This window comes from Beauveria bassiana (assembly GCF_000280675.1).
Source record: "Beauveria bassiana ARSEF 2860 unplaced genomic scaffold BBA_S00002, whole genome shotgun sequence".
Taxonomy (NCBI): domain Eukaryota; kingdom Fungi; phylum Ascomycota; class Sordariomycetes; order Hypocreales; family Cordycipitaceae; genus Beauveria; species Beauveria bassiana.
This window is the reverse complement of record NW_007930837.1, coordinates 370,854-397,176: the sequence shown is the minus strand read 5'-3', so window position 1 is coordinate 397,176 and position 26,323 is coordinate 370,854. Positions and strand designations below refer to the sequence as shown.

The following is a 26,323-nucleotide window of genomic DNA, read 5'->3' as shown; positions in this document are numbered from 1 at the left end:
AGGCAGGTCGATCCATGGCACTCAAAATCATCCGGCGCCGCGGTGGACCGGTCATCTCACCGTCAAGACGTTCACGCATCGCCACTCCGATGGCCGCAGGTTATCCCGCAGGAGTTCTATTCTTCGTGCACCAGGACCTCGTGTGCAGGGACTAGCTCTAGCATGCTAGTTAGCTGCGCCTCTCCCGTCACCTCCAGTGTAGACCCGTTGCGCCAACGCTACCAAGCAGCCAAACGTGCGCCCTTTTCAGAAAGCAACGAAGCAGTACCGTCGCCTTTCTTGCAGTTTTCGCACCGCCTCAATTCGCAATTCTCGATTAGTAGGCAACAGTGTTATGGCATGCTCTTTTCCTTTGCGAGATCCGCCCAAATCTCCGGTGAGTAGTGAGCTGGTCACTTCCCAAGATGTTCACAACCAAGGAGGCTGGCCTAGGGTAGCTCGGTACAAGCACACCCAGCACACCCAGCACACCCAGCACACCCAGCACACCCAGCACACCCAGCACACCCATCCCCTTCTCATCTCGCACAGTGCGCTCATATCTTAGTCCTGCCCCCATTTAATGATATCCACAGGCCCCGGCTATGGCTTGGGCACCATCTGGAGCGATTAGTTTGTTCCTCTTATTAGCCCGACAGCGTTAATTGTGGCTCTTTTCACCATGGTCTCCTCAAGACTGCCCCAAAGCCACCTTGAGATAGGCGCTGTTCTAGCACCCAGAGAGTGTGACCATGAGAGGTCAAGTCCCCGCGGAACATCACAGATATCGCTTGCCACAGGGGGGCGTGCCGACGACGCACCCCTCCCCCAGAGTGACTACGAGTATTCATCGGCCCAAATCAAGGTAGCCCACCACAGTCCACTCGCCTCCTCCTTCTTCTTGCTCGCGCTCATTTTGTGCAGATTCAGCCTGGCCGAGAAAGCAGCGTTGAACTGGAGCCACCTGGCCCGTTGTTCAGTAACCTGTCAACTATGTCGCTCACCCCAACGTTGAATCTCATTACAAGCAGCCCAAAGCTAAATTGCTAGTATTGGAAAAACTGATGGCAGAAACCTGTCTGGGTTTCACCGACATTCACGCCGGCATGGATTCATGCGCCGCCTATCGCTTCGGCCGAGTTGTGTCTCTAAGACGGGGTGTCTTCAAATGAGCAGCAGCTTGGCCTCTGAGAAGTCGTGACCAGCCGCACTTATTCTTGCACGCACCTCGCTCGCCGCTCTGCCTGCAAGGCCCAATTATCCCTTCATGGCCTAATTACCATCGTGGCCGGTAAAGCACGAGATCTGCCTCCACCTCACCCCCTTCCCACCCCCCGTCTGACTTTTCGAACCTGTTGCACCCTGTACCCAGGACGGGTATGGGTGGTGTGCTTGTAGGGGTACTCTGCAGCATTGTACTCCGTTCGAACAAAAGTACACAGTTGGCCGCCATGGTCTCCCCCACCGACTAAACGGACAAGGGGGTTCCATTGAGAGCCACCAGACTTGCCTGCTCTGATTAGAGCGACTGGCCTGGTAGAGAGTTTATTAGCTCCCGTTCCTGGGCGTCAAGACGGTCCCCCCCAACCTCGATCTCCGCCACACGGGCACACTGCCGGCCTTTTTGTTGGACACGCCCCTTCACCATCTGCCGTCTGTCGTTGCTCTTGCACTGGGGTCCCATCGGGCTCCATTCATGCAGCGAGATTCTACAAGTATACAAGACCATCCACTTCGCCCCCAACTTCCCCCTTCCTTGTCTTCATTGCTTTCTTCATCATTACATACATCTTTCTTGCATCTGCTTGGCTCCTCTGCACCGCCAGTTGTATAACTTGTTCCCTCTACGCAGCCAACACTTGAGCCTCTGTTTCTTTGCCTCTCCTCTCTGCATTTTAGTAGACTCTCGTCTCTCGAGGCGGCTTCGCAAACCTCGTTTACATCCCGTTCGAGAATGCGCCAATGATGACCGCGACAGCATATCCTCCAACTATGACTGACTTGAGGGGAGATGCCCCTCACGCAAATGTCTGGCCCAACTACGGTGCCTCGCAGATTTCTGCACGCCTCGGCAGTTCCATAGACGCAACCTTCTCTTCCTCTGGCGTTCGACCTCGTGCTGGCCAGGACCACTACCCATATGGCCGCTACTCACAGGACGAGGGATCTAGTTTTGATCGACCTCAGCCTGCACCTCTCTCCTCGCATCAAAATTACCCTCCTCTGAAAAGATCGTTTTCCCAGACCGAACCTCAGCCTTATCAAGAGATTGTCCAGGATCTTCGTGACGATACCTCCAGACTCACAGTCAGCCAAGACCACAAGCTTCTCGCCTTCCGCCGCTCCCAAGAAAAGAGCACTGTGGTTGATCAGCATGGCCGCGTGCAGCAGCTTGAGCTTTCCGCTCAACTGCACGGAATGTTCTTTCTCTCGGAGATGCCCTCTAATCCCAGCGACGGCGGCGCACTTCAACCTGAGCTTACTTGTTACCGACGCAACCTCTTCCAGATCAGCGGCTCTTTTGTCACGCCGAGAGGCCCTATTTCGGTGGTCAACGAGACCAACGAGACTGTACCCGTGAGCAACATGGAAGTTACCATCTCTGCAATCGAATCTGTCGATGGCAACCCCGTTCGCCTCATTGTAATTCCCTGGAAGACACCGCCACCCAACTCGCCCGAACAGACGCAGAACCCTGATCAGGAGCCTCCGGCTCTGCCTTTGATCCCCTTTCAGGATAGCAGCCCCAACTCTGATGGCGAATATGCTGTATATCCCGTCGGCTGGCGCCGTCTCCAGTTCCGAATGTGAGCTATGATTCCTTGCCTGTAAAGACGACTATTCGCTGACGAGACGGAAACAGTGCCACTGCCAACAATGGCCGCCGCAAAGAGCTGCAACAGCACTTTGTCTTGCACCTCAAGGTCCACGGCACTCTTGCTGACAATAGCAAGGTGGTATTGACCGAGTCCATCACCTCACCGATTGTTGTTCGCGGCCGCAGCCCGCGCAACTTCCAGGCCCGCAAGGAGATTCCTCTACTTGGATCAAGCGCCGGTTCTCGGGGCCAGGCTCTGGTTGAGACTGGCGTAGGTGTCATTGCTAGTGCGCTTTCTACCAAACCGGAAATCAAGCGGGGAGGAAGCATAGACATGCAGGTCCCCCGATCTGGCTTTACATTCAGCCCGCCGAAATCCACGGCTGGCCAGCCGGCTGCTCTGCGGTCCAAGTTAGTAGACTTTTGCTCACAAACTCACCGCAAAACTGACAATGAATTGTACAGCTCTTACCCTTCATGGAACCAGCAAACTGATTCTCTGAGCCAACTCCCGACGACGACGATGGGCATGGCAAGTGCCTCTGCTTTTGCGAGTGACGGCTCGGAACTCCCTCTGGGCACCTCACTAGCACCTCCTGTCTCGCTATCGCAATATGCTCCCACCGCTGGAGCACTTGCTTCGGAAAACGTTCCACGATACATTGACAACGGCAGAACGACAAAGAGCCCCAGACACCATGGCCAGTCGTCTGTGCATGGCTCCATCTCCGCCTCAGATAGTGCCTCTGACTACCGCTATTCATCTTATCGCGCCTCTATCGCTAGCGATGCTGGTACTATGGGTTACACCTCCGATAGCACACCTGCCGCTACTCAACGAGACTACTACCCATCATCTGGCGGTACTTGGACGCCCAGCGCGGCAGAGCCCAACACGAACATGAGCTACTCCAGCCATCCTGGCAACAGTGCCGCGCATCGCCCGTATGCCTTTGATCGGTCTGCGAAGCAGGAGAGCACTCTCCCTAATGCTCTCTATCAACCTGGCGCTAAAGGTGCCTTTGAGTCGATGAGCAACTATTCGTGGAGTGCCAATTAGGAATTGGTTCCGATCCACGTGGGCGGACTGTTAGCCTGAAGCTCTGCTTTATCGCTTCAACAACTTCATTACTAGGTTGCTTCATGTATAAGCATGACTGCCTTTTGTGTGGGAAAGTTTGACTGATTTGGTTTATGCCTCCATGTTCCACCAGAACTGGGCGGCCGGGGACTTTGCTTTCTCTGAGTTATATATGGCGCAAGACATTATTATTGGGAGGATTGCATGCGTTGATTTTTCTTTTCTCTATTATTGTTTGCTTCTAAATTGGGCCATGGCGGATTGTACACTTGGGAGGATCTTCTGCGAATCCTGCTACAACATGTCACGCCACACGTTCTGTCGACCAAGGACATGACAACAAGGACAGCATACGGGCAGGATTGTTTTGGGAGTACCAAAGGGAGGCTTTCGTTTTTTCTTATATCCGGAGTTGGTTGGCAATGATGTGAATTTCTGCTCCACTACATACAATACTGCACACAATTTTCTTCATGAATACACACGTTTCGTCTTCTTCGCATCGAGGTCATGGTAACGCTGATTGACTGATACCAGTCAGTCAGCGCAGTAACAAAACGCCATCTTGAAGCGCCGCATAAAGCGCTGGAGATAACATCCAGTGGATGCGCCATTTCGCAACTGTACCTTTTGATTTTCATCAAAACCGGTTAGTATTCCCTTCAAGGACAAGATGGGCCACAGCTACTAACGTCTCCAACTGGCAACCCTCACTCGCCTCGCTCACTGATGAATAGGGTACTCCGTGTGATGCTATACTCCGTATTGTATGCTTGTTTATTCCGTACGGAGTAACCTTTGTGGCAAAGGTTACACTGCACGCGCGCTGGGTCTGTCCGCCGCCCCATTTCCTAGTTTGGTTTTCCGAGCCATTTGCCTTGTTTTCTCCTTTTCTTTTTCCTTTTCCTTTTCCTTTTTCTTTTCCTTTTTCTTTTCCTTTTTCTTTTCCTTTTCTTCTTTTTTTCCTTTCTTTTTCCTTCTTTCCATCTTTCGTATTCTTCTCTACTTGTTTTCTTTTTTCTCATTTTCCTTCTTCTTCTTGTTTTTTTTTCTTTTTGCGGGTTGACATGTCCAATTATATTATACAGCTTATACCAATAACGAAAGCGACATTGGTCCCAAATACCAGTAAAAGAATCATGCAAATGCCCACATGGTGGCGGGCCAAATGAGGGGGAGGGGGGTGGCTTTCTTTCAAGATGCAATGCTACACAGCAACTATAGCGTTGCTTTTTGGCCCCCAACTGGGTCTTGCAATCGTCGCCCGCGTTTCTGGCCTGTTTTCAAACTTTGCATTATTCATTCGTAAATATGTATCCCGAGCAAGAATATAGTGGCCTTGGTGAAAAATTCGGCATGCTGATCCGTGGCTGCTGCGCTCTGGTGCAGGCTGCTCCACAAATCCCGATCTAATCACGACGACTCGAGCTGACGGACGGAAGGCGCCGCCCGATTTCCGATTGTACGGAGACTGACTGAAACGACTAGGGTGCCTTTGGTCGAGACTGGCCATTTTCTTGGCAAGAGTGTAACTCTTATAGATTTTTGATTGATTGAATAGATGGCATCCTGAAATTCCGTCGTAATTGGGGCTTCTGCTTGCTAGCGATAGTGACGACGAGTAGTTCCGTGGCGCACCTACACACCTTTCAGCTGTCTTTTGACGCAAACAATGACTTGGATTACGCATTTGTAGTAGCACACGTGATTTCAGCTCCCTGCTTGTTGTTTTAAGCTTGTTGATGAGCCTCTGAATATCGATTTGATAAAGTCTGGGCGTTGCAGTAAGCAAGCATTGTCAGCTGGGATATCTGATTTGGCGCTTATGGACATATTGCAACATTTTGGTGATTGAAAATTTGACAAAGAAATAAATATCAGGTTTTTTTATAGAACCTGAGGGTTCAGGATTTCATTTAAATACAAAGTCGAGCTTTGCTTGCTCTTGATTAGCAAGTTGTCGAGACTAGGCCCCCCGGGAAAGAAGGTGGCTAAGAAGATAAGATCTGGTTCAGAGATGAAGTAGAAAAGAGATAAGAAGCAGCTTTTTTCTTTTCTGGATATATTATTTTTTAAGGTCATATACACAACTGAACTTTTTTTTTTTCTTTAGGATACTTTTTTGTGAGATGGTCACTTGCAACAATACTTTGCGCCCGTCGAGGCTTCAAGAGAAAGTGACGGGTTAGTGGGGCGAGACACCAAAAAAGTTGCGAGACCACGCTCGCCGACGCCTCTGCATCTTCTGCGACAGCTCATTTCAGCCCGCGCTTCTCCCATTGAGCGCATCACTATCGCTACAAAATCAATTTCGGAAAGAGGCCCTATTTCCCAGACTCCTCGTGATCCAGCACCCGCGCGCTCGCATTCGACGACAGGAGCAAGTGCCACGCCATCCTGCCACGGTTCACCCGGCATCCTCGACCCTCCCACCACACAACCCTCTTAGCAAGCTGAGTCTTCGAAGTGCAATGTTTGAAGTTCCAGAAGCAAAGAGGTAAGACTAGCTGTTTCCTGCCCACGATATTGCGCATTCCCGAAACTGGCCACTAAAGCACGCGAATGTGGAACGCGCGCTTGCTGTTCTCAAGATGCAAAGCAAAAGAATACAAGACGCCTTGCTGACCTTTGTCGATCGCAGAGTTCGACGCGAAGACTTGGGGGACTCTGGCGCAGATTTATACGATACAATTGGCCACGATGAGGCGATGCAAGCCCGAGTGAGAGCCCAGATCGCCGCGGCGCTGGGTCTGGACGACGACGACGAGCCTTCTGCACCCTCAGAGCGACTGCCAAATAATGCCGACTTACCTGAGCAAATGATGAACGTCGCTCAAGTCGAGGATGACAAGCGCGCCGCAGAACAAGGCTACGAATTCAATCTTTTCAGCACAGCCGGCCCCGGCGGCACAAATAAGCTTGCCAAGGTGATTCTGGAGGACGAAAACGAACTTCTGGGTGACGGCGCATTTCTTCGGCGACGGCCTTGCTCATACTACGTGGCAAAGGCACCGTCGGCCATGGAGAAGGAGCAGTACAGGTACGCGGCTGTCACGGCGGATACGATTGTGCAGTGGTCTACGCGACCGTCATGGGGCGTGACGATGCCGTGGAGGGTAATCACAACGAGCGCGACTCGCAAGGCAAGGCCTGGCGACAAGCCTGACACGGAACAGGCTGCCAAGAGGAAGAGGCCAGGCAAGAAGCAGCGGATTCTGCTGCGTCAGCGCACAAAGAAAGAGGCGCAGACAGCGGATGAGGCTGCCAAGAAACAGACGGAAAAGGCGGAGAACCTCAAGGAAAAGAAGAAGAGGCTGAATAGGATTAAGAAGCTGAGGAAACGTGCCAAGGAGAAGGAAAAGAAGGTGGCGGCTGGGGGCGAGGCTGATGGCGTTGACACTGCTAGCGACTCTGGTGGCAACGATTGAGTGTGCCCTTCCAGTCAAAGAGCACAACATCTGTAAATAATGTTATAATGAATTTATGAGTTGAGAAGAATTTGTGAGATGAGAAGAAAAGAGAGTGTGTTGTATTTACATGACGACGTGGAAACCTTGTACGAAGAAAAGTAGACAACTTCTACAACAACCCCACCAGCCAATGAGCTCCTGCGAGAGCGGCGGTCGCGCGCGGCGGTCCTGCCACCCCAATCTGGATAGCTTTGGGTCCGCAGACCTAAAATACCATCAAACACGCGACAACATTGTATCATCAGCAGACAAGGCTCTGAGACAAGACAGAGCTTTTCGAATAGCATTTACGATTTACATGCCGGGGAAGACGCTTTACATCTTAGGCTAAGCTCTCCCGCGTATCGACGATAGATGGAGCATTAAGGACCAGTCACGAATCCAACAGGTCAGGTCCGTTTTCGCTGAGCCATCGAACCCGACGCTCGACGCCCGACGATCGACAAGGGGACCCTGCGGCAAGAGAAGCGCCTATAGATACTTCGACTGAATATATTGAGCCTCCACGTCTATAGTTCCGCCTTGGTGCCGAATCGGGGGCCGGCCTTGGAAAGCAAAGCGTCGTCCACAACAATGAGCTTGCTCGACGGCGCACAGAACGACGGGCGAGCGGAAGGCCTAGCTGCACACCCATCAGCTCCCACTGCCACTGTGACCGAGGTGCCGGCAGAAGACGAACCTACAGACCCCGACATGGATATGGACGTCCAGGACATGGGCCATGTGGCTGACAGGACGCTGGCGACCGAGAAGCCCCTCGTCGCACCGCCTCCGTCGACCACGAGGCCAATCCTACAACGCAACGCTTTGCAGCGGGCAGCTCTCGACTCATCGCAGCACGGAGGCAACTCTGCGACCCCGATGCCGCAGGCGCCCGCGCCGCCGCTCCCCACCGACTCCCTCTCCCTGGCGCAGCTTCGCAAGATTGTCAACGAGGTGAACAGGCCCGAGCAGCCGGCCTACGACTTTGTTTACGCCGACATGGGACCACACGCAGAAGAGATTGACGAGTGGTTCATGTACCAGTTCTGGCAGTGGGTGCGCCTCAGCTCCGCGCAAAAGGCATTCGAGTGGCACTGGAACCACGAAACGATGGCCAGCGGCCAGAGCGGTCACGAGGTGGCCTGGGAGGATGCGGACAACGACACCCGCACCCGCTTCGTGCAGGCGGCGATCGCGGGTGTGCAATGCAATGACGCGGCGCTGCGCTCGGCCTCGATCGGAAAGCTGGTCTATCTGGTACTGGGGCGCTGGGGGGACACGGCTATGCCAAATACCGCGGCGTCTGACGATGAACATGAGAAATCTGGCGATGGAGCGACCAGGAGCAAGGGACCCGGAAAATCAATTGCAAGCACGATGCAGCTACAGGCGATCAAGGCCGGTGTCGAATGCCTCGCGTCACTGGAGGGGTTACCGGTCGTGTGGGAGGCTCTGAGGCATGCATTTGAGCTGCATTGGTCTGGAGACGTACCGAACCCACAGTCAGCTGGCCAGGGTAGTCCCCAGGAGCCATACGATGAGTTGATGAATCTCATGACCATTATGTATATTGCTCTGCAAGAAGTTCTTAGCGATCCTGAAGACATGGCTGCGTCATACGGGAAACTGCTCGAGCTGCAGCCACCTCTTACCGAATTCATGATGACGGCGACAATCAAACTGAGATGGGATGACCACAATGTTCTCCCGCAAACACAAATACTACTGCTATTTTGGAAGTCGATCTTGCTCGTGTTTGGCGGCACCAATGACCTGCAAAGAGTCAAAAAGGCCACCAGCGAGCTCAGCGACAACCAAGAGAAGCAAACAATCACTGCCTCGCCGCTAGACTACCATGTCTTTCGCCAAGAAATAACCTCCAAATATCCAGCATACGTGCCTCCACGACCCGTCATTCCCCTCGAAGACGAAAATACCTCTTTACTTCCCCCGCTTCCTCAACATACAACCAGAAATAACGGCTCCAATGGCATTCTTTCTGGGCCGACGAACTCACAAATTGGTGGCGCCAGTATTCTACATCAGCCAGTGCACATTGCTACCCCAGCCCCATCACCGCCGCCATCGCCGGGTGTCGGAGGCAAAGGCGGCAAGAAACAAAATTATCAGACAAACCAGAACTTTCCATTCATGTACCCACCGCTTGACGCCACAAGTAATAGCGCTGGCGGCAAGGGGCTAGCGGCTCTCAACGACACCATCAACCGCCGATGGGAAGGGAGCGATATTCCCGCGTCCATCCTTGAAGCGGGCGAACTGTTCTCTACGAGAGTACGGATGACAAGAGCCACGAGGCAGTTGTGGGACGAGAGAGAGGCATTTCTCAAATTTGAGCGTGGGTGGGAACCGGATGAGGAAGAAGATGATGACATTGAAGAGCTACTAGACTTGAGCGAGCTCACAGAAGAAGAACGAGAATTGATCAAGGAGGCCAAAGGCGAACTTAAGGAAGTACGCAAACCAACTGTGCCAGCAGAAGTTGTCGATTATGGTCCGCGGAAAGAGAAGATGAGCGACCGGGACAAGAAGCGCTTGGAAGCTGTGGAAAGCTTTTATGTGAGTGTCTTGTTGTTGAGCCGACGAATCGATGCTAACTCCCATACAGCACCAAGCAGTGCCACATTTACAGTCTTTGGTTATTGTTTTGCTGCGGCCAGTGTTTGCCAATGTTGCGGCCATAGTAGCACAGCAGGCTCCGCAGTCGCATACGAACCAAGGCACATCGGGACGCAACGGGCCTGGCATGAACAACGGGCCCGGCATGAACAACGGGCCCAATGCCGATAATGGAAAACCAGGCGGCGAACCCCCCGAACAGTCGCCGGAGGAAGTGGATGCTGCTAGAACTAGGGAGGTCACGACAAAGGCCATGTCGGGTATCCTGGTGTTGCTGCTAAAATGGCTGCGACTATCGCGTGAGTCTCTTTCAGATAAGACGAGTGACAGGTCATGGTGCTAACGTGAAGCAGATGTTTTACGATTCGAGTATTTGACTCAACTTTTGTTGGACTCCAATTATATACCCCTTGTGCTCAAGCTCTTCGCACATCAAGACGTACAGCAAGTTGTCGACAGCAAAATGGATCGGCTGGAGAACAGGTTTGTCCAGTGATTGACTGATGGGTATCCTCTGGCTAACACTTTTGCAACAGTTTCTTCACTTTTTGCAATCTACGATGCCGATTTAAGGACAGGATGGATAGCGATCTTGAGCATGAGGATGAAGATGAAGAAGGCGAAGACCAACCTAAAGGTGCGGGCGAGCCGGAAAACGAGGCCGAGGAAAGTGACGACAGCGCAGCGCCGCCACCGATTAGAAGACGCCGGTCCCCGCCAGCAGAGGGGGTACATAATGAACAGACAGCAGAGCCGACAAGCCAGCCTTCCGAGACAGATGGCAATCGGAATATGCGACCCGAGGTAGACGAGCTCGGCTACCCAGTCAACGATCTGCCTATGGAGCCAATTACCGACTTTTCGTGGCGCAATTTCTTTTCGCTGATCAATTACTTGCGCGTGATGCAAAAGATATGCAAGGGCAAGGCGCACCGCAACCTGCTTCTGGTGCAGTACAAGTCGTCGACGATACTGCGCAAGTCACTACGGATCCCGCAGCCGGAGCTGCGGCTGTACACGCTAAAGCTATTCAAGAACCAGGTGCCATACTGCGGGCGGAAATGGCGCCAGAGCAACATGCGCGTCATAACGGCAGTGTACCTGCACTGCCGGCCGGAGCTGCGCGACGAGTGGCTGGCTGGTAGCGACATTGACGCCGAGGTGGACTCGGCGCTGCCACTCGAACAGGCGCTGCGCGGCCTCACCCACTGGTTCAACGTCCGGCGGTACCCGGATAAGACGCTCGGCGACATACCCACCACGGCGACTGAGCACAAGGATAGGCAGCAGCAGCAGCAGCAGAAGCAGCGTGGGCAAACGTTTCAGCAAGACTTTTTCACCCGCGAGCTGGAGAAGCTGGACCTGAACTGGGCAGAAGTAGGTGGAGATGATGGCACAGGCGAGATGGAGAATTGGTAGTGGGAGACAGCAGTCAGTAGCGTGAGTTGAGGTTATAGAATTGTTGATATCATTATTATTAACAGGTATTGTTCAATGATGAAAAGTGGCGTCGTGTAGGGGTATCATCCATTGACCCATATCTAGTGACAGTGACCTATATCCATGCTCATCCCTTTTCAATCGTCCCATCGAAAAAGGAAAAGAAAAACAAAAAACTGTGTACTCAATGTGTACCCAATGTGGTGTAGACGTGCATGTGCGTTTGTGTGTTGTTTTAAATCATACATTTATTTGCTTCTTTACGGGCGATCATAGATGCCATCATCATAACGATAACTCGGGGCCGGATATCTCGGGCCCATCTGGTAATGAGGAATTGTCGCCGGCTCTGCCCGATGCGGTTCGTACGGGCCGTCATACGGGCCATCGTCTGGGTACGGCAGCGCAGTCGTCGCCGCCGCCGCGTTGTCTCCGCGGTAATGGTGGTGGTAGTGGTCGCCGGCATGACCGTAGTGGTCGCCGGCATGCGTGTACGATCCGCCAGCGTGCATGTACGAGTCACCGGCGTGCGCGTACGAGTCGCCGGCGTACGCATGCGTCTGGCCCGTCACCATGGGATTGTGGGGGTGCGGCGACGTCGGTAAGCTGCCGGCATTTCCATAACCCGTCTCGTACTTGTTGCTGTTGTACGGGGACTGCGGATCCTGGCCGACGGCGGTGGCCTGCGAGTCGCGGTTGTTGGGCGCCGCCGCGGCGCCGCCCGAGACCATGTCGGCGGGGTGGGCGTGCTCGGGGAGGATGTTGGGGTCGTCTTGGGCAAGGGCCTGCTGGCCGCGACGGCGACGACCAAAGACGCGGCCGAGAAAGCCGGCGGCCGGGGCTTGCTGCTGGGGCGAGTCGGGTTGGTCGGGGTTGTTGTTGTAGGGATTCTCGGCGTAGGGCATCTGCATCTGGGGCGGCGAGTTGGCGAGGCGCTTCTCGCGCTGGTGGTGGCGGCCAAGAGCGAGCTCGACAAAGATGGAAAAGATGTAGAAGAAGCTAATCTCTATTGTTAGCAGCCCATCCTCGTTCTGTGCTGGCAGATTTCTCGTATGCCGCGACTTACATGGCAATAATGGCAATGGCGAGACACGCCGTCTCGAGCTTGCACGCCGTGCGATAGCTCGGAATCTTGGTAAAGCCACCTCCGGCATCGAGCGTGTCCTCGGCCTTGCCCTTTCCAAACACCGTCGTCACCTCACCGGTGCAGCTCCCCGCGCCGTTTTTGTTCGCCACCGCCACGAAAATGTAGGCTGCCAAAAACGCAAAATCAAAACACATGGCGACAAAGGACGTGAGGGTGCGGCCGGCAAAGCAGCACAGCAGCAGCAGGCCGAGCAGGGCGTAGGCAACGGCCACGCCGACGACGCCCTCGACGGCGCGGACGTTGGTGGGCGTGGGCAGGTTGTGGTTGGCGAGGGCGGCGAGCAGGTACGAGTAGATGCCGAGGATGATGACGGCGCAGAGGAGCTGCACGAGGCGGATGAGCCACTGGACGGTCTTGAGGCCGAGTGAGGTGCCGCGGGCCATGGTTGGGCGGGATTCGTCGCGGCCGGCGGGGTAACTAGTAGGTAGGTGTTGGAGGTTGGCGTAGCGATGGAGAAGAGAGTAGCATCAGACGCAAAAAGGGCTTGTAAAAGGTGTTGACGGAATTTGCTGAGGAGATAGATGTAAGAGGAGAAAGAAATGGAGGCAATCGCGATTCGGATCGGAGTGAATAGGACTTGGGAGATGGAAAAAACGCCACGCATCAATGACCCAAGTGTAAGCAAACAGAGAGGTTCGTCAAGGCAAAAGATATTTTGGTTGGCCCCGGGCTGGCTTACTCGAACCAGTAAGCAGGTTGTTTGGCGGTGCAGTGCAAGGCGTTTTACAGATGCACTGCCCGGCTGGTTGGTTTAAACGGGGGTCTATGATCCCTGCATCTTCAAGGATGGGTTGACGTAACTCTGAATCCGAAATCCGAGCGGTTAACCGTTACGGATTAACATGTATTCCCATTGACACGACTATAGTCCATTCAAAGAAAGAATAAGATGAAGGTTTCTGAAACAATAAATCAGTCTGAGAAAAAATGCCAAATCAGCAAAAATTATATTGTCAGGACAGCTTCAAAACGAAGTTGCTCATGTCTTTGCCGTGTTGCTATTTCTGGAAGATGACGACAACGGGTGGAGTCGGGGGTTTCGATTGTAGTGGGCGCAAACCCGCTGGGAATGGCCCGCGAGGCCCTGAAAGGTAGAACGAAACGCTGGCGGCTCAGAGGCCGGTGTTGCCTGCCCCAGTGCACCCGGGTGGCTGGGTGGTTGGGTGGATGGCTGAGTACAATGTTAAGGTGGGTCTTTGTCAATTTGATTGGCCACTTGGGACATCTTGGTGATAAGCGCTTCACATTGGCTTCAACTTTGCCACTCACGCCATCAGCAAAATGCAAAACGAGCGCCGAACGACTTGCGAGGCTCCATCTTGTCTGAGGTGGCTTCATGAAGAGCTGCAATCAAACGATTGACCGTCACCGAGCTCGAGCAGCCACTGGACCACGTCTTTGCCGCGAGACTTTGCCCCCCCATCTATTCAAAGGCTTGAGGCTTGCATCAATCATGTCTTCTTCCTCAGTGTAATATTGCAAATTATTGTTCAACTTTTCCCACCAGGTCTCGTTATGACTTTGAAACATGTGGAAACGATCCGTTCGCCGGCGCAACATATTTTGGATTGACCAAAAGGGTTCTGCACTGTGCACCTTGGAAGCTCGAGAAACACATGAACAATTTCAAGACTAACTGCGTGTTGAAATAATCCATTCGAAGCTGCACATCATTTGACGGGAATGGTTTCGTCCGCGACGCGAATTCTGAAAGGAGCGATGCGAATCTTGAACGGAAAAGGTGTTTCATGCAGCAGCGGGACATCAACGCGTGGACAGCGCCACCATCGGCGAAGCGGCCTCAACATTGCGTGGCCGGTGAGGCAGAGTCAAACGTTTGGACGAGATCCTCTTTTGCTGTCGATTGAAAAAAAAAAAATAGCCTGCCAAACAGAAAGACCTTTCACTATTGTCTTGAACCCGATCTTCCAGGGGTAGGCCTTCAACTGCACGTGTGTCTCCAAGCCGTTTTCTGTTTGGTCGGTACTTTTGCAAGTAGCGCATCGACATCTCAATCTCGACTGTACTGACTGGGATCGCCTTTTACGATATCCAAGGTCATATGGAGCCACGAGTGAGCCACGAGTAAATTCTTGTTCCTTTTTCTCTTTGGACTTTTCCCATCTTCTGGCGGTTGATGTCGCTGAATCACTCGCAAACCCTTACATTTCTGCATCAATTACGAGGTCAATGTCGTGGCTGAATGGCGTTATAGAATCTGCTTTGTTACCAAGAGTTTGTGAATCGACCTCGCAGCTGAATGGTCCTCGCGGTTGGAATTGTCAAGCTGCGACGAAGTTGATTCCAATCTGCACCATTGCATCTCTCCAAGGCAGCCAAAGACTCACAATGTGACCGCAGGTCGATTCCCCTCGGCGCGAGTAACCAGACTGCTCCAAGATCCCCAGAGCTTTCGGTCAAGTACCTTTCGATTCCTCCGACAGCTGGCAGCGCAGCTCAAGCAGGCCAGATTCTTTGGAAAAGAGCCGATGCATAAGGGCGGACAGGAACAAGTGGTGGTTTTGCTCTGTTGTGATTTTCGCGTCTTTGAAGAGGGAGTGACATATCGTGACTTCTGCAACGAAGATGCAGTACTGACAGTGGTGGTAGTGTTTTCAAAGTGCCCGACTTCCATGTGAGCCCGTCTTTGATGAAAGCCCGTCTTTGATGAGAGCCCGCGTCAGCATAGAATTATCACAGCCAGGACCTGCCGTCGAATCCAAAGTACCAGTTTTCTAGAAATCGCGCCCAGCGACAAACTTTCATCAGCAAAGTACCAATAGTTTCGTCGTTGAACTCGTGTAGCTTTCATGATTGCCGATAGCTGACTTGAGCGCTCGCGAAAATCCATTTCGGCATATTTGGGTCTGTTTCGTTGAATTGTCTTGAGAGATTTTCTCCCTTGGTGCCGCCCATTGCGCCAGCTTCTCGTTTTGAGCAGGCAGATTCCAATCACTGTCTCCAGCGACATTTCGGTAGGCTCGAGAGCTGCTTTCCTTGATAAGTGGCAAGCCGCACGCACTTGATACTTGAGCATGCACGAATACACACTTGACAGGCGCGACAAGAATTTCGAAGTGTTTTGAGGAAGCAGGTTGCAGAATTCGTGCTTCGCTTTCCCAGCACGCCTACACTTCAGCGATAGTGATAAAGCCATGTGATTGGCGAAGTAACCAGCGAGAAGCTGCACACGAGTCAATAATGACAAGTATCAATAGGAAACGGCGGAAAACCGATGTCGACTCGAACTGGATCAATTCTGAAATGGCTGACCCTTGCAACTTCTTGCTGCGAGCTGCGAGCTTGTTTCCCCAAGCCTTCTACCAGAGGCAGAAGCTGGACGAGTTGATCGAGTTGATTGACAACGTTGTAGACTTTGCTGCGCATTCAAGACTTTCATTGAGATTCTTCACAATTGTTTTTCAGAGTTTTGATGAGCGTTTTCAGATATTCAGAGGTGACGCGCTCCTCCATCACCAGCCCCGTGTTTCTCATAGTCCTTCATCTTCATGGGCGCGGACTCCCTTGAACAGCTTGAAATGCGCATGGCCACAGGAGCTCAAGAACATTCGCCTTATTCTCTGCAGCTAGTTAGCGCGGCAGGGCTTCCAGAGTCGCCGCGGATCGCCGTTAGACCGTGCGACCGGCTCGTCGACAAGCGGCTCCACGACGACTGGCACGTCGGCCACATGCCGAAACCAAGCGTCCGGCACAGGCGTACTGTCGGCAGCGCTACGGTCGCGCCGAACCAATACACGCATGACTTTATCGTTTTTTTCTCGTCTTGAAGGTTTTGGTGTTTCGCCATGTCGCTGCAGGAGATTGGGGCGCATCCCCGCGCCGACAGTGATCTGCATGAAAGCTGACACCAGGGCTGTCAGCGCCCAACAACTGTCGCTACGCCCGTGGCGCGGGACAGAGCCCCGATTTGGAATTTTGCAGCGCGCTGAAAGCTGCAGCATTCGGATAAATTAAGCCGCAAATACTGACAAGAGAAGATGATGGACACGAGAGGGTGCCCCCTGTCGCTGTTGACATCTTGGCACTGCACATGCACTAGGCAAGAGAATACCTACCATCATGGTACAGCCTCCGATGAGCGGTATTTATTCTTGAATACGGAAAAAAAAAGCGAGAAAAAAAAACACGCAAAGCAAAAAGCGCCCGAAAACGATTGTTTGGTCATTGGCTGCCTGCTTCAAAAGTGTTGTACAGCTGTCGCGTGCCTCTTGGCGGGCGCGATCACCACTACCAGAGACACGGGGGGAAGCGGCTGCCAAGTACAAGCATCTGCCAAGTCGGTTCCTTAATTCTTGACCGAAGTTGGGCTTGGCGACGGCGTGCGGCGTCTGGGTTGTCTATTGGCATGTTTCCTTTCGAGTTGACTGTTGCATTACAATCCAATCATGGAAGTGATATTAGAAGGGAAGAAAAAGGAAATCAATTCTTCACCTCGGCTCGCCCTGTTCATTTTTGACAAGGAAAAGCTACGGAAGCGAGTCGGGGGGAGGGCGGGCTGAGAGAATGCAGATCCTGCCAATCACGCAAGGCACGCACGCGCACATGGACTGTGTCTGAAGTTGGACAGCGAAAACTGTTGGTAGTTCTTACGGGCTGTACACAGGTTCGAGAAGGGCCGGGTGGAGTAGGAAAGGGAAGAGAAAGAAACTTTTGTCCCGGTTGCGACGCTGAGCGACTTGCTTTCCCGACCGACGACAAGCTGGGTCAACAAGGCCGCCCCGAGGGCTACAAGGAGGAGGGGGAATCTCAGCCTACGAGGCACAAAGAGAGATCCCACGTGGGTAAACCCAGATGAATGAATGGCTCTCCCGGGGTAATTAAGTGGTTCTTTTGCCAAGCATTAAGCTTAAAAGGACCGTATTTGGTGGCGCATCGCTAGTTCCACTTCCGGACCAGTTGAAGCGTGGAGTCTATACCAGCGTCGCCAAACCGCCACCGTTGCTGGCATGAAATCCTTGCGGCAATGCCATGTTGCTCTCGGTGTCCATTTTCTGACATTGGTAGGGGTCCTCGCAGCCTGTCAATTCGTGCACATGCGACAGACTTCTCGTTATGGGGGTTGGCTATTGAAACGCCACACGGCTCTACATGGGGCCACTGCGTCCTGCGAGCTCCTCCATATCACATTATAAAGGTAAATGCATTCCCCAGAAAGCTGCAGAGCCCTTTGTGCTTTCCTCGTGTCAATCAAGCTATACATATCACCCCCCTACTTCCTCCAAAAAAGTCTTGCTTGCCCCTGGTCCGAGTTGGACCCAAGAAGCCGCCAAGATGGTTCTGCACGAGTACACTTACATCTTTGCCATTGGCACTTGCTTTGCCCTTCTTGAAGCATTCAACAACGGTGCCAGTACGCTACTCACCGATCAATCCGGGTCACATACATCTTTACTAACCACGTCTTTTCCTCAGATGATGTCGCCAACGCCTGGGCCACGAGTGTCTCGTCCCGATCCGTCTCATACAGAGGAGCCATGATTCTCTGCCTCATTTTTGAAATGCTCGGTGCGCTCACTGTCGGTGCTCGAAGTGCCTCGACCATCAAGAACGGTATCATCCCCGTCGCCGCCTTCCAAAACGATGCTGGCGTGCAGCTTCTTGCCTTTGCTTGCGCCTCTGCCGGTGCCTCTTTGTGGGTGATGTGGTGCACTCGCCACTCTGCCCACGTCTCTTCCACCTACTCTCTCATCTCGTCGCTTGCCGGTGTTGGTGTCGCTACTGTTGGCGCCGGCGGCGTCCAGTGGGGGTGGAACAAGGGCTCTGGTCTCGGTGCCATCTTTGCTGGTCTCGGCATGGCCCCGGCCATTGCCGCCGTCTTTGCCGCCATCACCTTTATGCTCATCAAGCTCACTGTCCATGTGCGCAAGAACCCTGTGCCCTGGGCCGTTTGGACTTCCCCCTTCTTTTTCCTCATTGCCGGCACCGTCTGCACCCTCTCCATTGTCTACAAGGGCTCCCCCCGCCTGGGTCTCTCCAAGAAGCCTGCCTGGTACATCGTGGCTGTCACGCTTGGTGTTGGCTTCGGACTGTTTGCCATGTCTGCGCTTTTCTTCGTCCCCTATGTCCACGGCAAGGTTGTCAAGAAGGACTATACCCTCAGACTCTGGCACGTCTTCTACGGTCCTATGCTCTTCTGGCGCCCTGCTCCCCCGGATGCCGAAAAGGCCAGGGTCCCCAACTACGCCGTCATCCAGCACGATACCCCCGAGCCTGAGAGCGAGTCCGACGTCCGCCCTCCCAGCGACAATCTCAAGGGCCAGGATGATACCGCGTTTGCCAGCAAAGAGGTGCCCAGAACCAACAACAAGCTCATCTTGGCCGAGTGCAACCAGCAAGGCTACCAGAGGCTCATGCAGGAGGCTCTTGAGGCTCACCACGCCAGACTCCGCCAGGGCCGTGGCCCTCTGGCCTGGGCCATGCGCACCCTGCACAACAATCCCATGGGCGCCGGTTCGATTCACGAGACCAAGAACCTCATCACTGCCTGCAAGCGCTTCCCTGCCATGATTGTCTGTGCTCTCCTCTACGGCGCTCACTACGACATTCACACTGCTCAGGTTGGCATCGAGGGTACTCCCGAGGGCCAGCGCATGGCTCGCGTCTATGACCACGCTACCAAGTACCCCAACGAGGTTGAGTACCTGTACTCTTTTGTCCAAATCATCACTGCCTGCACTGCCTCTTTTGCCCACGGTGCCAACGATGTCGGCAACGCCGTCGGTGTCTGGGCTGTCATGTATGCTGCTTGGTCCACTGGCAAGGCTGCTGGTGCCAAAGCTCCCGTTCCTCTGTGGCAGATTGCCGTCATTGCCCTCACCATTTGCATTGGCTTCATCACATATGGTTACAACATTATGAAGGGTAAGCTTTTGTCCTCTTTTTGTCTTTTTTTTTTTTGCCCAAATCTTCAATTTTGCTAACAATTTCCTACTAGTCATGGGTAACAAAATCACCTACCACTCTCCTAGCCGTGGTACCTCGATGGAGCTGGGTGCGGCCATTACCGTCCTCATCTTCTCCCAATACTCTCTGCCCGTTTCCACGTCCATGTGCATCACTGGCGCCACGGTTGGTGTCGGTCTATGCAACGGCACTCTCAAGGCCGTCAACTGGAAGCGTGTCTTCCTCCTGGTTTTCTCCTGGATCATGACTATTCCCATTGCTGGTCTCATTGGTGGCTGCCTGATGGGCCTCATGCTCAACGCCCCCCACTTTGGCAGCACCTAATGATTATGATGTTTGTGGATTCATTGTACATGGGAGTTTTTTGTTTTTTTGTTTAAAAAATACCAAAAGATTGATTAGAGTTATATATAGTATATGCATAATAACGCACTTGATTCAAACTTGCTCTGTCTGCCCGTGCCCGTGTTGACGATTTATGAAAGATGGAGGAGATGAGAAACTTGTACATTTTTATCCGTTTTCCGTTTTTCCTGTAATAATTTCCCCCGGTCCGCTGTCGGCGCCCGATCGACGCTAAAATCGCAAAGCTAACCCAAACAGGCGTCCCATTTCATTTAACCTCCGTCGCGGCCGAAAAAAGTGCTGTGTATAACTCAGCCCTACGTCGTCTTTATCCTTCCTTCTACATCCATTCCCTTTTTACATTGACTCACATGACCCCTGCGTCCACCCGAGATTGAACAAAGATATATATCATGTTCCATGTCTGCCCAACTATCGAGTCAAGCCTCCGGGCAATGTGCTCCCCTCGGCCGACACCTTTGTGCACGTCTTGACGCATGCATAAGTAAACGGTCTGCAAGCCTACCCAACGGGACACTATCCGTACTGGCAGGCAGGCGCAAATGTGTCACGACAGGGGAGGAGGGGGAGGTGTGTTTCAGCCTCATTTTTTTCTTCTTGCGCTATTGGAGTGTAAAGCAGCAAGGAACGCCGGTGGGCAAACATCGCGAACCGACTTGTAGTGGTGGTACTGGGCAGCACTGGATGATGCATCGGTACAGGTTGTTTGGTTTGCTCGGGCAATGATTTTGTCTGCCTTTTTTCTTGTGTGGCATGATGCCAAGTCAGTTTCTACAGGTTGAAAAATGTTCCACATCCAAAAAGAAAATCTATTTTGACCGCCTCACAAAAACACCACCATGAAGAAAAAAAAACTTTTTCCGTTCGCTTTCGAGTTGCACGGCGTCGGGCGCTGGTTGTAGACAGGCCATGATGTATAAGTACAGGCGGCCAATTGAACGGTTTCTGACAATGAGGAGGGAAATTGAAAAACTAGACTCAAAGACAATACAAACAATCTTTTACAAGCTGCAGAATCTTTTTAATCTCTCGAGATATACAAAATACAACAAGGTATGGGTCAAACTGGTTGTACAATTGTCGTGCCATCTTGGCTACTACTTGATACTAAAGTCCTGCATTAGCCGTTCCTACCAAACTGGAAGCAACAACCATTGATTTCGTATAACCATGTCGGACCGCAGCCGCATCGCCGCGCTCGCCACCAAGATTGCGCAGATTGAGCAAGAGATTGACTACTGGCGGCGCCACGAGCAAGAGGTGGCCGCGCAGCTCGACATGGCCATGCTCAGTCTGCGGCAGTACACGTCGGTCGGCCAACTGCCCGAGCACTCGGTGTCGGTGGCGGTCAACAATCACTCGACGGCGCTCAACCAGATTCGAAACACCCTGACGACGCTGCATAATAGAAAGGCCGTCGCCGAGTCGCAGCAAAGGGATCTGATGCGGCGGCTCGGAAACGGGCACTAGGAGAGACTGTGGATGGATGGATGGGAGGGCGAAAGGGGAGACCGGGGCTCTTTCTAAAAAGCAAAATGATGGTGAAAGTAGTCACTTTTTTTTGCTGTTTTGAGGGCTCGTGAAGAAAGTAAAAGAGCGCGGGGGAAAGGACACAAGAGTTTGCGAGGTTATTTGCAAAGTAGTCAAGACCAGGACAATTGAACACCGGCAGAATAGGCAGAATAGAAAAACCCTCAGCGAGCAAAAGCATTGTTGTGCACAAAGAACCCACCAAACACCACAAACCTTTTATACTAAACCGACTCGTCGGCCACGAAAGCAGCATTACCAGATCTGCCAGAGTCATCAGATGGCAGAGGCGAGCCCCCAGACTCGACCAAAGGAACCAAAAGCTCAAGAGAGTCGGACGCACAGGGCTCTTTACACAATATCCCCGCCGTTGTCGCATTCACAATCAAATCCCTCACCTTGATATACAACTCGAGCAGTTTCGGCAGCTCCGTAGACAGCACGCCAGCACGCTGTCCAATATCCTCGACCGCATATTCCCTATGCTCTGCGATGCGCCTCTCCAGCTCTATCTTTCGCGCTGGCTCTTTTTCAAAAAACTCGACAAGCAGCTCGTCAATGGGTTTATCGTGCTGCGTGTCGTAGAAGCGGCGCCAAAAGTACACGTCGGTAATGTGGCGCGGCCAGCGCAGCGTCGTAGCAAAGTACGCGTGCTCGAGGTTGTCCAGGTAGTACTGGAGATGCTTACGGTAAGGGTGTTTTGGGTGGATGGCGTCTTGGAACTCGGCCCAGACATTGTCGTATTCTTGCCAGTTGTCCTCGTTGCCGACGCACAAGATCCAAGTTGGCGGGCCGGAGAGCTGGCGAGGCAAAATTTCAGCTTTGGACTAGTTGATGATGCCCTGGATGTTGCCTTGTCCGTCTATAAGTATGTTTTGGTAGTACAGGCCAGAGTGGTTCAGTGTGAAGCCGGCGTCTTCCCGCCAATAGGTGTGGCGTTTGTCCTCGACGTGACGAGTTATGGCGTCTAGCGCAAACATTTCGCGGGTAATACGTTCTCGGCCATTCTCAGAGTAAAAGAGCTTTCGCAAAGCAGGGCCGCGAGCGAGGGCACCGAGATGCAGGTGGATAGAGTCCCAGGCAGTGGTTAATGGAGGACGCTCGTGTTTGACGCCGTCGCGGTTGGAAATGTCGACTTCCCACTGGCAGAGAGAAGGGCCGATGCGAACTTTTGTGTCGTCTTTTTCATCGGGATACAAGGAGCCAGTGGTGGGAAATGTCAACTCCTGCAGCTGTGCAAGTGCATTACCGAGCTGAGAAAAGAGTCTTGCCCGCTTCTCTCGGTTCAGAACGAGTAAATCATCCAAAGAAAGAGGATTACCACTAATTCGGTCTGTAATAATGTATGACTGGAGGGTGGTGTCGTCGTCGGTCAAGCGTTCATCTTTTCCGTAGGCGTGGACAGTGGGAACTGGAATAGAGGTGTGACGCTGGATATACCTAGTTTCATAGGTTAGTAAAGAAAGATTATTACAAACCAAACTGGTGAGGGTTTTGTCTCATACCTCGTTGTCGCCACTTCACTCTGAATCATTTCCCACGTCTTGTCCACAGTCGTCGGCACCGGAATACGCACCACCCACTCTTTACCTTCGTCGGGAAACGTGACACTTATGCAGGAAAAGTAATATCCATGCTGGACAGCTTCTGATATGCGGCAAAACTTGTCGTCATTGTGTCTGCGGGCCAGGTCCTTTACCAAATCGAGGTTGATGGACGCTTGGAAGCTCTTGGTGCGGTTGTCGAGGAGATGGTCTGGACACGGATGCTCTGGCGACGGCGCGAAATACATGATGAAATAGAGTTGGGTCTTTGCCGAGGGGCCTTTTCGATGCTGAGATTTGTCTGTTGGGAGAAGACACCGTATTTGTTATTTAGTAGAAAGCGGGCAGTGTGGAAGTGAAGCGTCGTGTGTGCACGGTGAGCACAGCAACTACGTGTTGTTGTTGGGTGGCACGAAGAGGCGTGAAGGAAGTACAAATAGTACTTCAACCGCTGTGGGATGAGACACCTTTTTATGCGCGCCTAGATAACTACTGACATCAAGGAGTTCAGGAGAAGGTGTAATTCGGAAGCTCAATGTTGGGTCTGCCAGAACTTGGCCCGCCTGACTTCACGAACCGTCAACCCATTTCGCAAAGATGCCAAGACAAAAGACATTCTTGCGAGCTGAATCGTATCAGCTCGATATTCAGAGTACTTCTGTAAATAAAATCGCGGTAATAGTCTGCGGTTATAGTGGACATCACCAGACACCCAAAAGTAAACTTGCAGCCATCGCGACAAGCTTCATTCACCATCGCACCATGCCATCAATCATGAGCACCACATCTCGACCATCACTACGCAACCACATGACCCTCCTTGCGCGACAACCTGGATGGTCAATGGTGTAGCAGTCAAGGATCTGCTCGTGGCCTTTGCTTCAGTCAATCTCTGGAGCGCACATGTCGGCACACCAAGAGAAAAAGTCGTCCGTGCCGTACACCAGACATCCCAGCCCCGGACCAGGACTCGCACTTGAAGCGCAGTCTCCGGCGTCACATAAATATTACTCAAATCTTAATCATCCAACAAAATGTTCGCCTTTCCAATTTCCTCGCCATCTTGCAGCACTCGATAGACCAGATGGCCTGCCTCATCGTTGAGCCTGACATTGACCACAAGCGGGATTCGGTAACAAGTGACACTTCCGTGAATCTTTTTCTTCCCTCTGGAGATATGTTCTTCAGTCAGATTGTAGATGAGTTTGCCAACCAACTCCACGCCTGAGTTCCTAGGTTAGAGCAAGCGACGGTCTACAGGTGCGAATTACTCACGGGGAGACTCGATCGACTCGGGAGCGGTGTCCAAGTTGCATGAGTATAACTTCACCTCTCTAGAGTGAGTCTGAGTTCTTTTGACACTCGCATAGATATTAACGTTGATCTCCGTGTCCTTGTCGATTTTTTCCCCCTATATGTGATTTCGGGTTAGGTATCGCAATTGTCCGATCTAGCTAATAGTAAACGCACCTTGCTAATTTGCCAATGAAGGAATCCGTCCAAGTATTCGTGGTTGTAAAATGCATGAATGTAGACACGCCGCTTGCTACGGTCATAGTTCTCATGCTGGGCAGGAATATATCTTTGGCCCAACTCGGTCCCGTAGTGTCTACGACACTTCTTCTCCCGAACAATGGATCCTTCCAAGCCTCTGAGGACAGCCCCGCAAACAATTGCAGACCAACTAAATGGCTGTTATTTTTAAAACCTAATACAAGGGGATAGAAATACTTACGCTCCAGACATTGGTGTGGTCAGGCGCATCTCATTCTCATCGCACCAGTCTTGAATGGACTCCCTCAGGTACGGTGAAGAGGCGAATCCACCGACGAGTACAATGGTACCGATAGGCGTCTCCCCCTTTTCTTTCGTTCGATAGACTTGATCCTCAATCAAGAGAAGAATTCTTTTGACAACCGGTCTGAAAATATCCATCAGATCCCCATGAGTCAAGAGAATGGACGAGGAGCGCTTCTCGTAAAAGGTTTCTGTTCTGGAAGTGTACTTCAAGGCAGGCATGAAGAGTGGGATTCGGTGTGCTCTTCGGCTGATGTTGCCATAGCTGAAATCTTTCTTGCGCTGCTCGAATTGGTTCATGAAAGTACTTCCAGGGCCAATCTGTTCAGGATCGAGGTCGGTAAAGGCCTCTCCGAATCGATCAGCCATTAGCTTGAAAAAGTTTCTGTCCACATATGTTGCGCCGCATTTTCCCGCTGTACAATGTCAGTCAAGATGTTAAAGTACCTATAGTGCGGCTGAATGGTCAAGTAAATGCATACCAATACCGACGGCAATCTCTCGAAGCTTTAGAAGCGGTTGTACTTGTTCAATTTCATAGGTAGTGATGTCCTTTAAAAATTGGCATCAATAGACTGTTCTTTTCGTGGCATTTGTAGAAACTTACCACTGTTCCGCCACCACAGTCACAGACCATCACACCGGTATTTTTCTGCGGACGCTGTAAGAACTCACTGAAAGGTACTGAAATGCACAAACATACCTGAACAAAAGTTTCCAGATGATGAAAACTGGACTTGAGCGTGTATTGGGCTGCCGCCTCGGGCTCTGAAATCAGCATGACTCGGTCGATGACCCGATTTCCAAAACCAGCCTCCATAGCAGCGGCCTTGGTGAGAAGTTTTGCCTTCTCACTCCAAGACGCCGGAACCGTGAGCCAAAACTCGACGGGTAGCTCATCGAGGTTCATCGAACCAAAGAGCTCTTTTTTTGACTTTTCAAACATGTTATACATTTGACGAAGATACTCCGTCGCGACTTCTTTGGCTGACTTGCCCTCGGGAAGGCGCATCAGGTCATTAGTACTGGCATCATACACGCTGCAGTCGTCAAAGTCTGACAAGAGAGCGGACTTGTCCAAGAGAAGCTTGGTGAGGGAGCAGGATCTCATACCAGGCTCAACCTGATATCCCCAAACATTACAATTAAGATCGGGATTCTCTTCAGCGAAAGCAATTCGTGTCGGGGCTTTGACGCTGTGCTCGGCGCTGTGGGAAAAGGCGCCGGGGTACTTTGTCCAAGTGATAATATCCTTGAAATCAGCAGCCGTGGAGAGGGCGAAACCGAGTCCTGTTTCTTGAATTAGATGTCGAATATAGAGAGGAGCACAGCATTTTTTATTACCAGAATACGTCGTGCCGTAGTCGAGGCCGACAATCAGCTTGACAGGGCAAGCAGTGGAAGCCATGAATTCCCTGGGAAACTCTTCTGAACAGAGGGTAACTCTCTAGACATAAGAAGCGGGTAAGTGTTGTTGAAATGAAGAAGTGAGGAAGATTTCTCTCCTCTTTGAAGATAATGGCAGCGTAAGCAGGTGAACCAGCAAATGCAATCTTGAGCGAAAGACAGAGGTAGCGAAAGCAGAAGAAACAGTGAATGCAATCTGAC

General features: G+C 52.2%; 8 protein-coding genes across 8 annotated transcripts; 5 read left to right on the top strand and 3 right to left on the bottom strand.

Annotated features, from left to right (window-relative positions):
- Positions 1-1,944: 1,944 nt before the first annotated feature.
- Positions 1,945-3,857, top strand: BBA_00803 (NDT80/PhoG like DNA-binding family protein; the record flags this gene model as incomplete). The annotated part of the gene is made up of 3 exons (XM_008595900.1): positions 1,945-2,786; positions 2,843-3,208; positions 3,263-3,857. The coding sequence occupies 3 exons, from the start codon at positions 1,945-1,947 to the stop codon at positions 3,855-3,857; spliced, it is 1,803 nt and encodes a 600-aa protein (XP_008594122.1).
- A 2,612-nt stretch (positions 3,858-6,469) lies between these two features.
- BBA_00802 (uncharacterized protein) lies at positions 6,470-7,306 on the top strand (the record flags this gene model as incomplete). Its single annotated transcript, XM_008595899.1, has 1 exon — positions 6,470-7,306. One exon carries the CDS (start codon positions 6,470-6,472, stop codon positions 7,304-7,306), a length of 837 nt encoding a protein of 278 aa, XP_008594121.1.
- Positions 7,307-7,921: 615 nt separating this feature from the next.
- On the top strand, positions 7,922-11,386 carry BBA_00801 (HAM-2 protein; the record flags this gene model as incomplete). The annotated part of the gene is made up of 4 exons (XM_008595898.1): positions 7,922-9,907; positions 9,957-10,266; positions 10,321-10,450; positions 10,504-11,386. 4 exons carry the CDS (start codon positions 7,922-7,924, stop codon positions 11,384-11,386), a joined length of 3,309 nt encoding a protein of 1,102 aa, XP_008594120.1.
- A 281-nt stretch (positions 11,387-11,667) lies between these two features.
- Positions 11,668-12,937, bottom strand: BBA_00800 (uncharacterized protein; the record flags this gene model as incomplete). The annotated part of the gene is made up of 2 exons (XM_008595897.1): positions 11,668-12,406; positions 12,474-12,937. The coding sequence occupies 2 exons, from the start codon at positions 12,935-12,937 to the stop codon at positions 11,668-11,670; spliced, it is 1,203 nt and encodes a 400-aa protein (XP_008594119.1).
- A 4,909-nt stretch (positions 12,938-17,846) lies between these two features.
- Positions 17,847-19,802, top strand: BBA_00799 (phosphate transporter; the record flags this gene model as incomplete). Its single annotated transcript, XM_008595896.1, has 3 exons — positions 17,847-17,925; positions 17,988-19,436; positions 19,510-19,802. 3 exons carry the CDS (start codon positions 17,847-17,849, stop codon positions 19,800-19,802), a joined length of 1,821 nt encoding a protein of 606 aa, XP_008594118.1.
- Positions 19,803-21,014: 1,212 nt separating this feature from the next.
- BBA_00798 (uncharacterized protein) lies at positions 21,015-21,314 on the top strand (the record flags this gene model as incomplete). The annotated part of the gene is made up of 1 exon (XM_008595895.1): positions 21,015-21,314. The coding sequence occupies one exon, from the start codon at positions 21,015-21,017 to the stop codon at positions 21,312-21,314; it is 300 nt and encodes a 99-aa protein (XP_008594117.1).
- Positions 21,315-22,201: 887 nt separating this feature from the next.
- BBA_00797 (phosphotransferase enzyme family protein) lies at positions 22,202-23,166 on the bottom strand (the record flags this gene model as incomplete). Its single annotated transcript, XM_008595894.1, has 2 exons — positions 22,202-22,814; positions 22,880-23,166. 2 exons carry the CDS (start codon positions 23,164-23,166, stop codon positions 22,202-22,204), a joined length of 900 nt encoding a protein of 299 aa, XP_008594116.1.
- Positions 23,167-23,936: 770 nt separating this feature from the next.
- On the bottom strand, positions 23,937-26,123 carry BBA_00796 (hsp70-like protein; the record flags this gene model as incomplete). Its single annotated transcript, XM_008595893.1, has 8 exons — positions 23,937-24,142; positions 24,194-24,329; positions 24,389-24,602; positions 24,654-25,131; positions 25,198-25,267; positions 25,323-25,367; positions 25,419-26,005; positions 26,060-26,123. The coding sequence occupies 8 exons, from the start codon at positions 26,121-26,123 to the stop codon at positions 23,937-23,939; spliced, it is 1,800 nt and encodes a 599-aa protein (XP_008594115.1).
- Between the last annotated feature and the right edge of the window lie 200 nt (positions 26,124-26,323).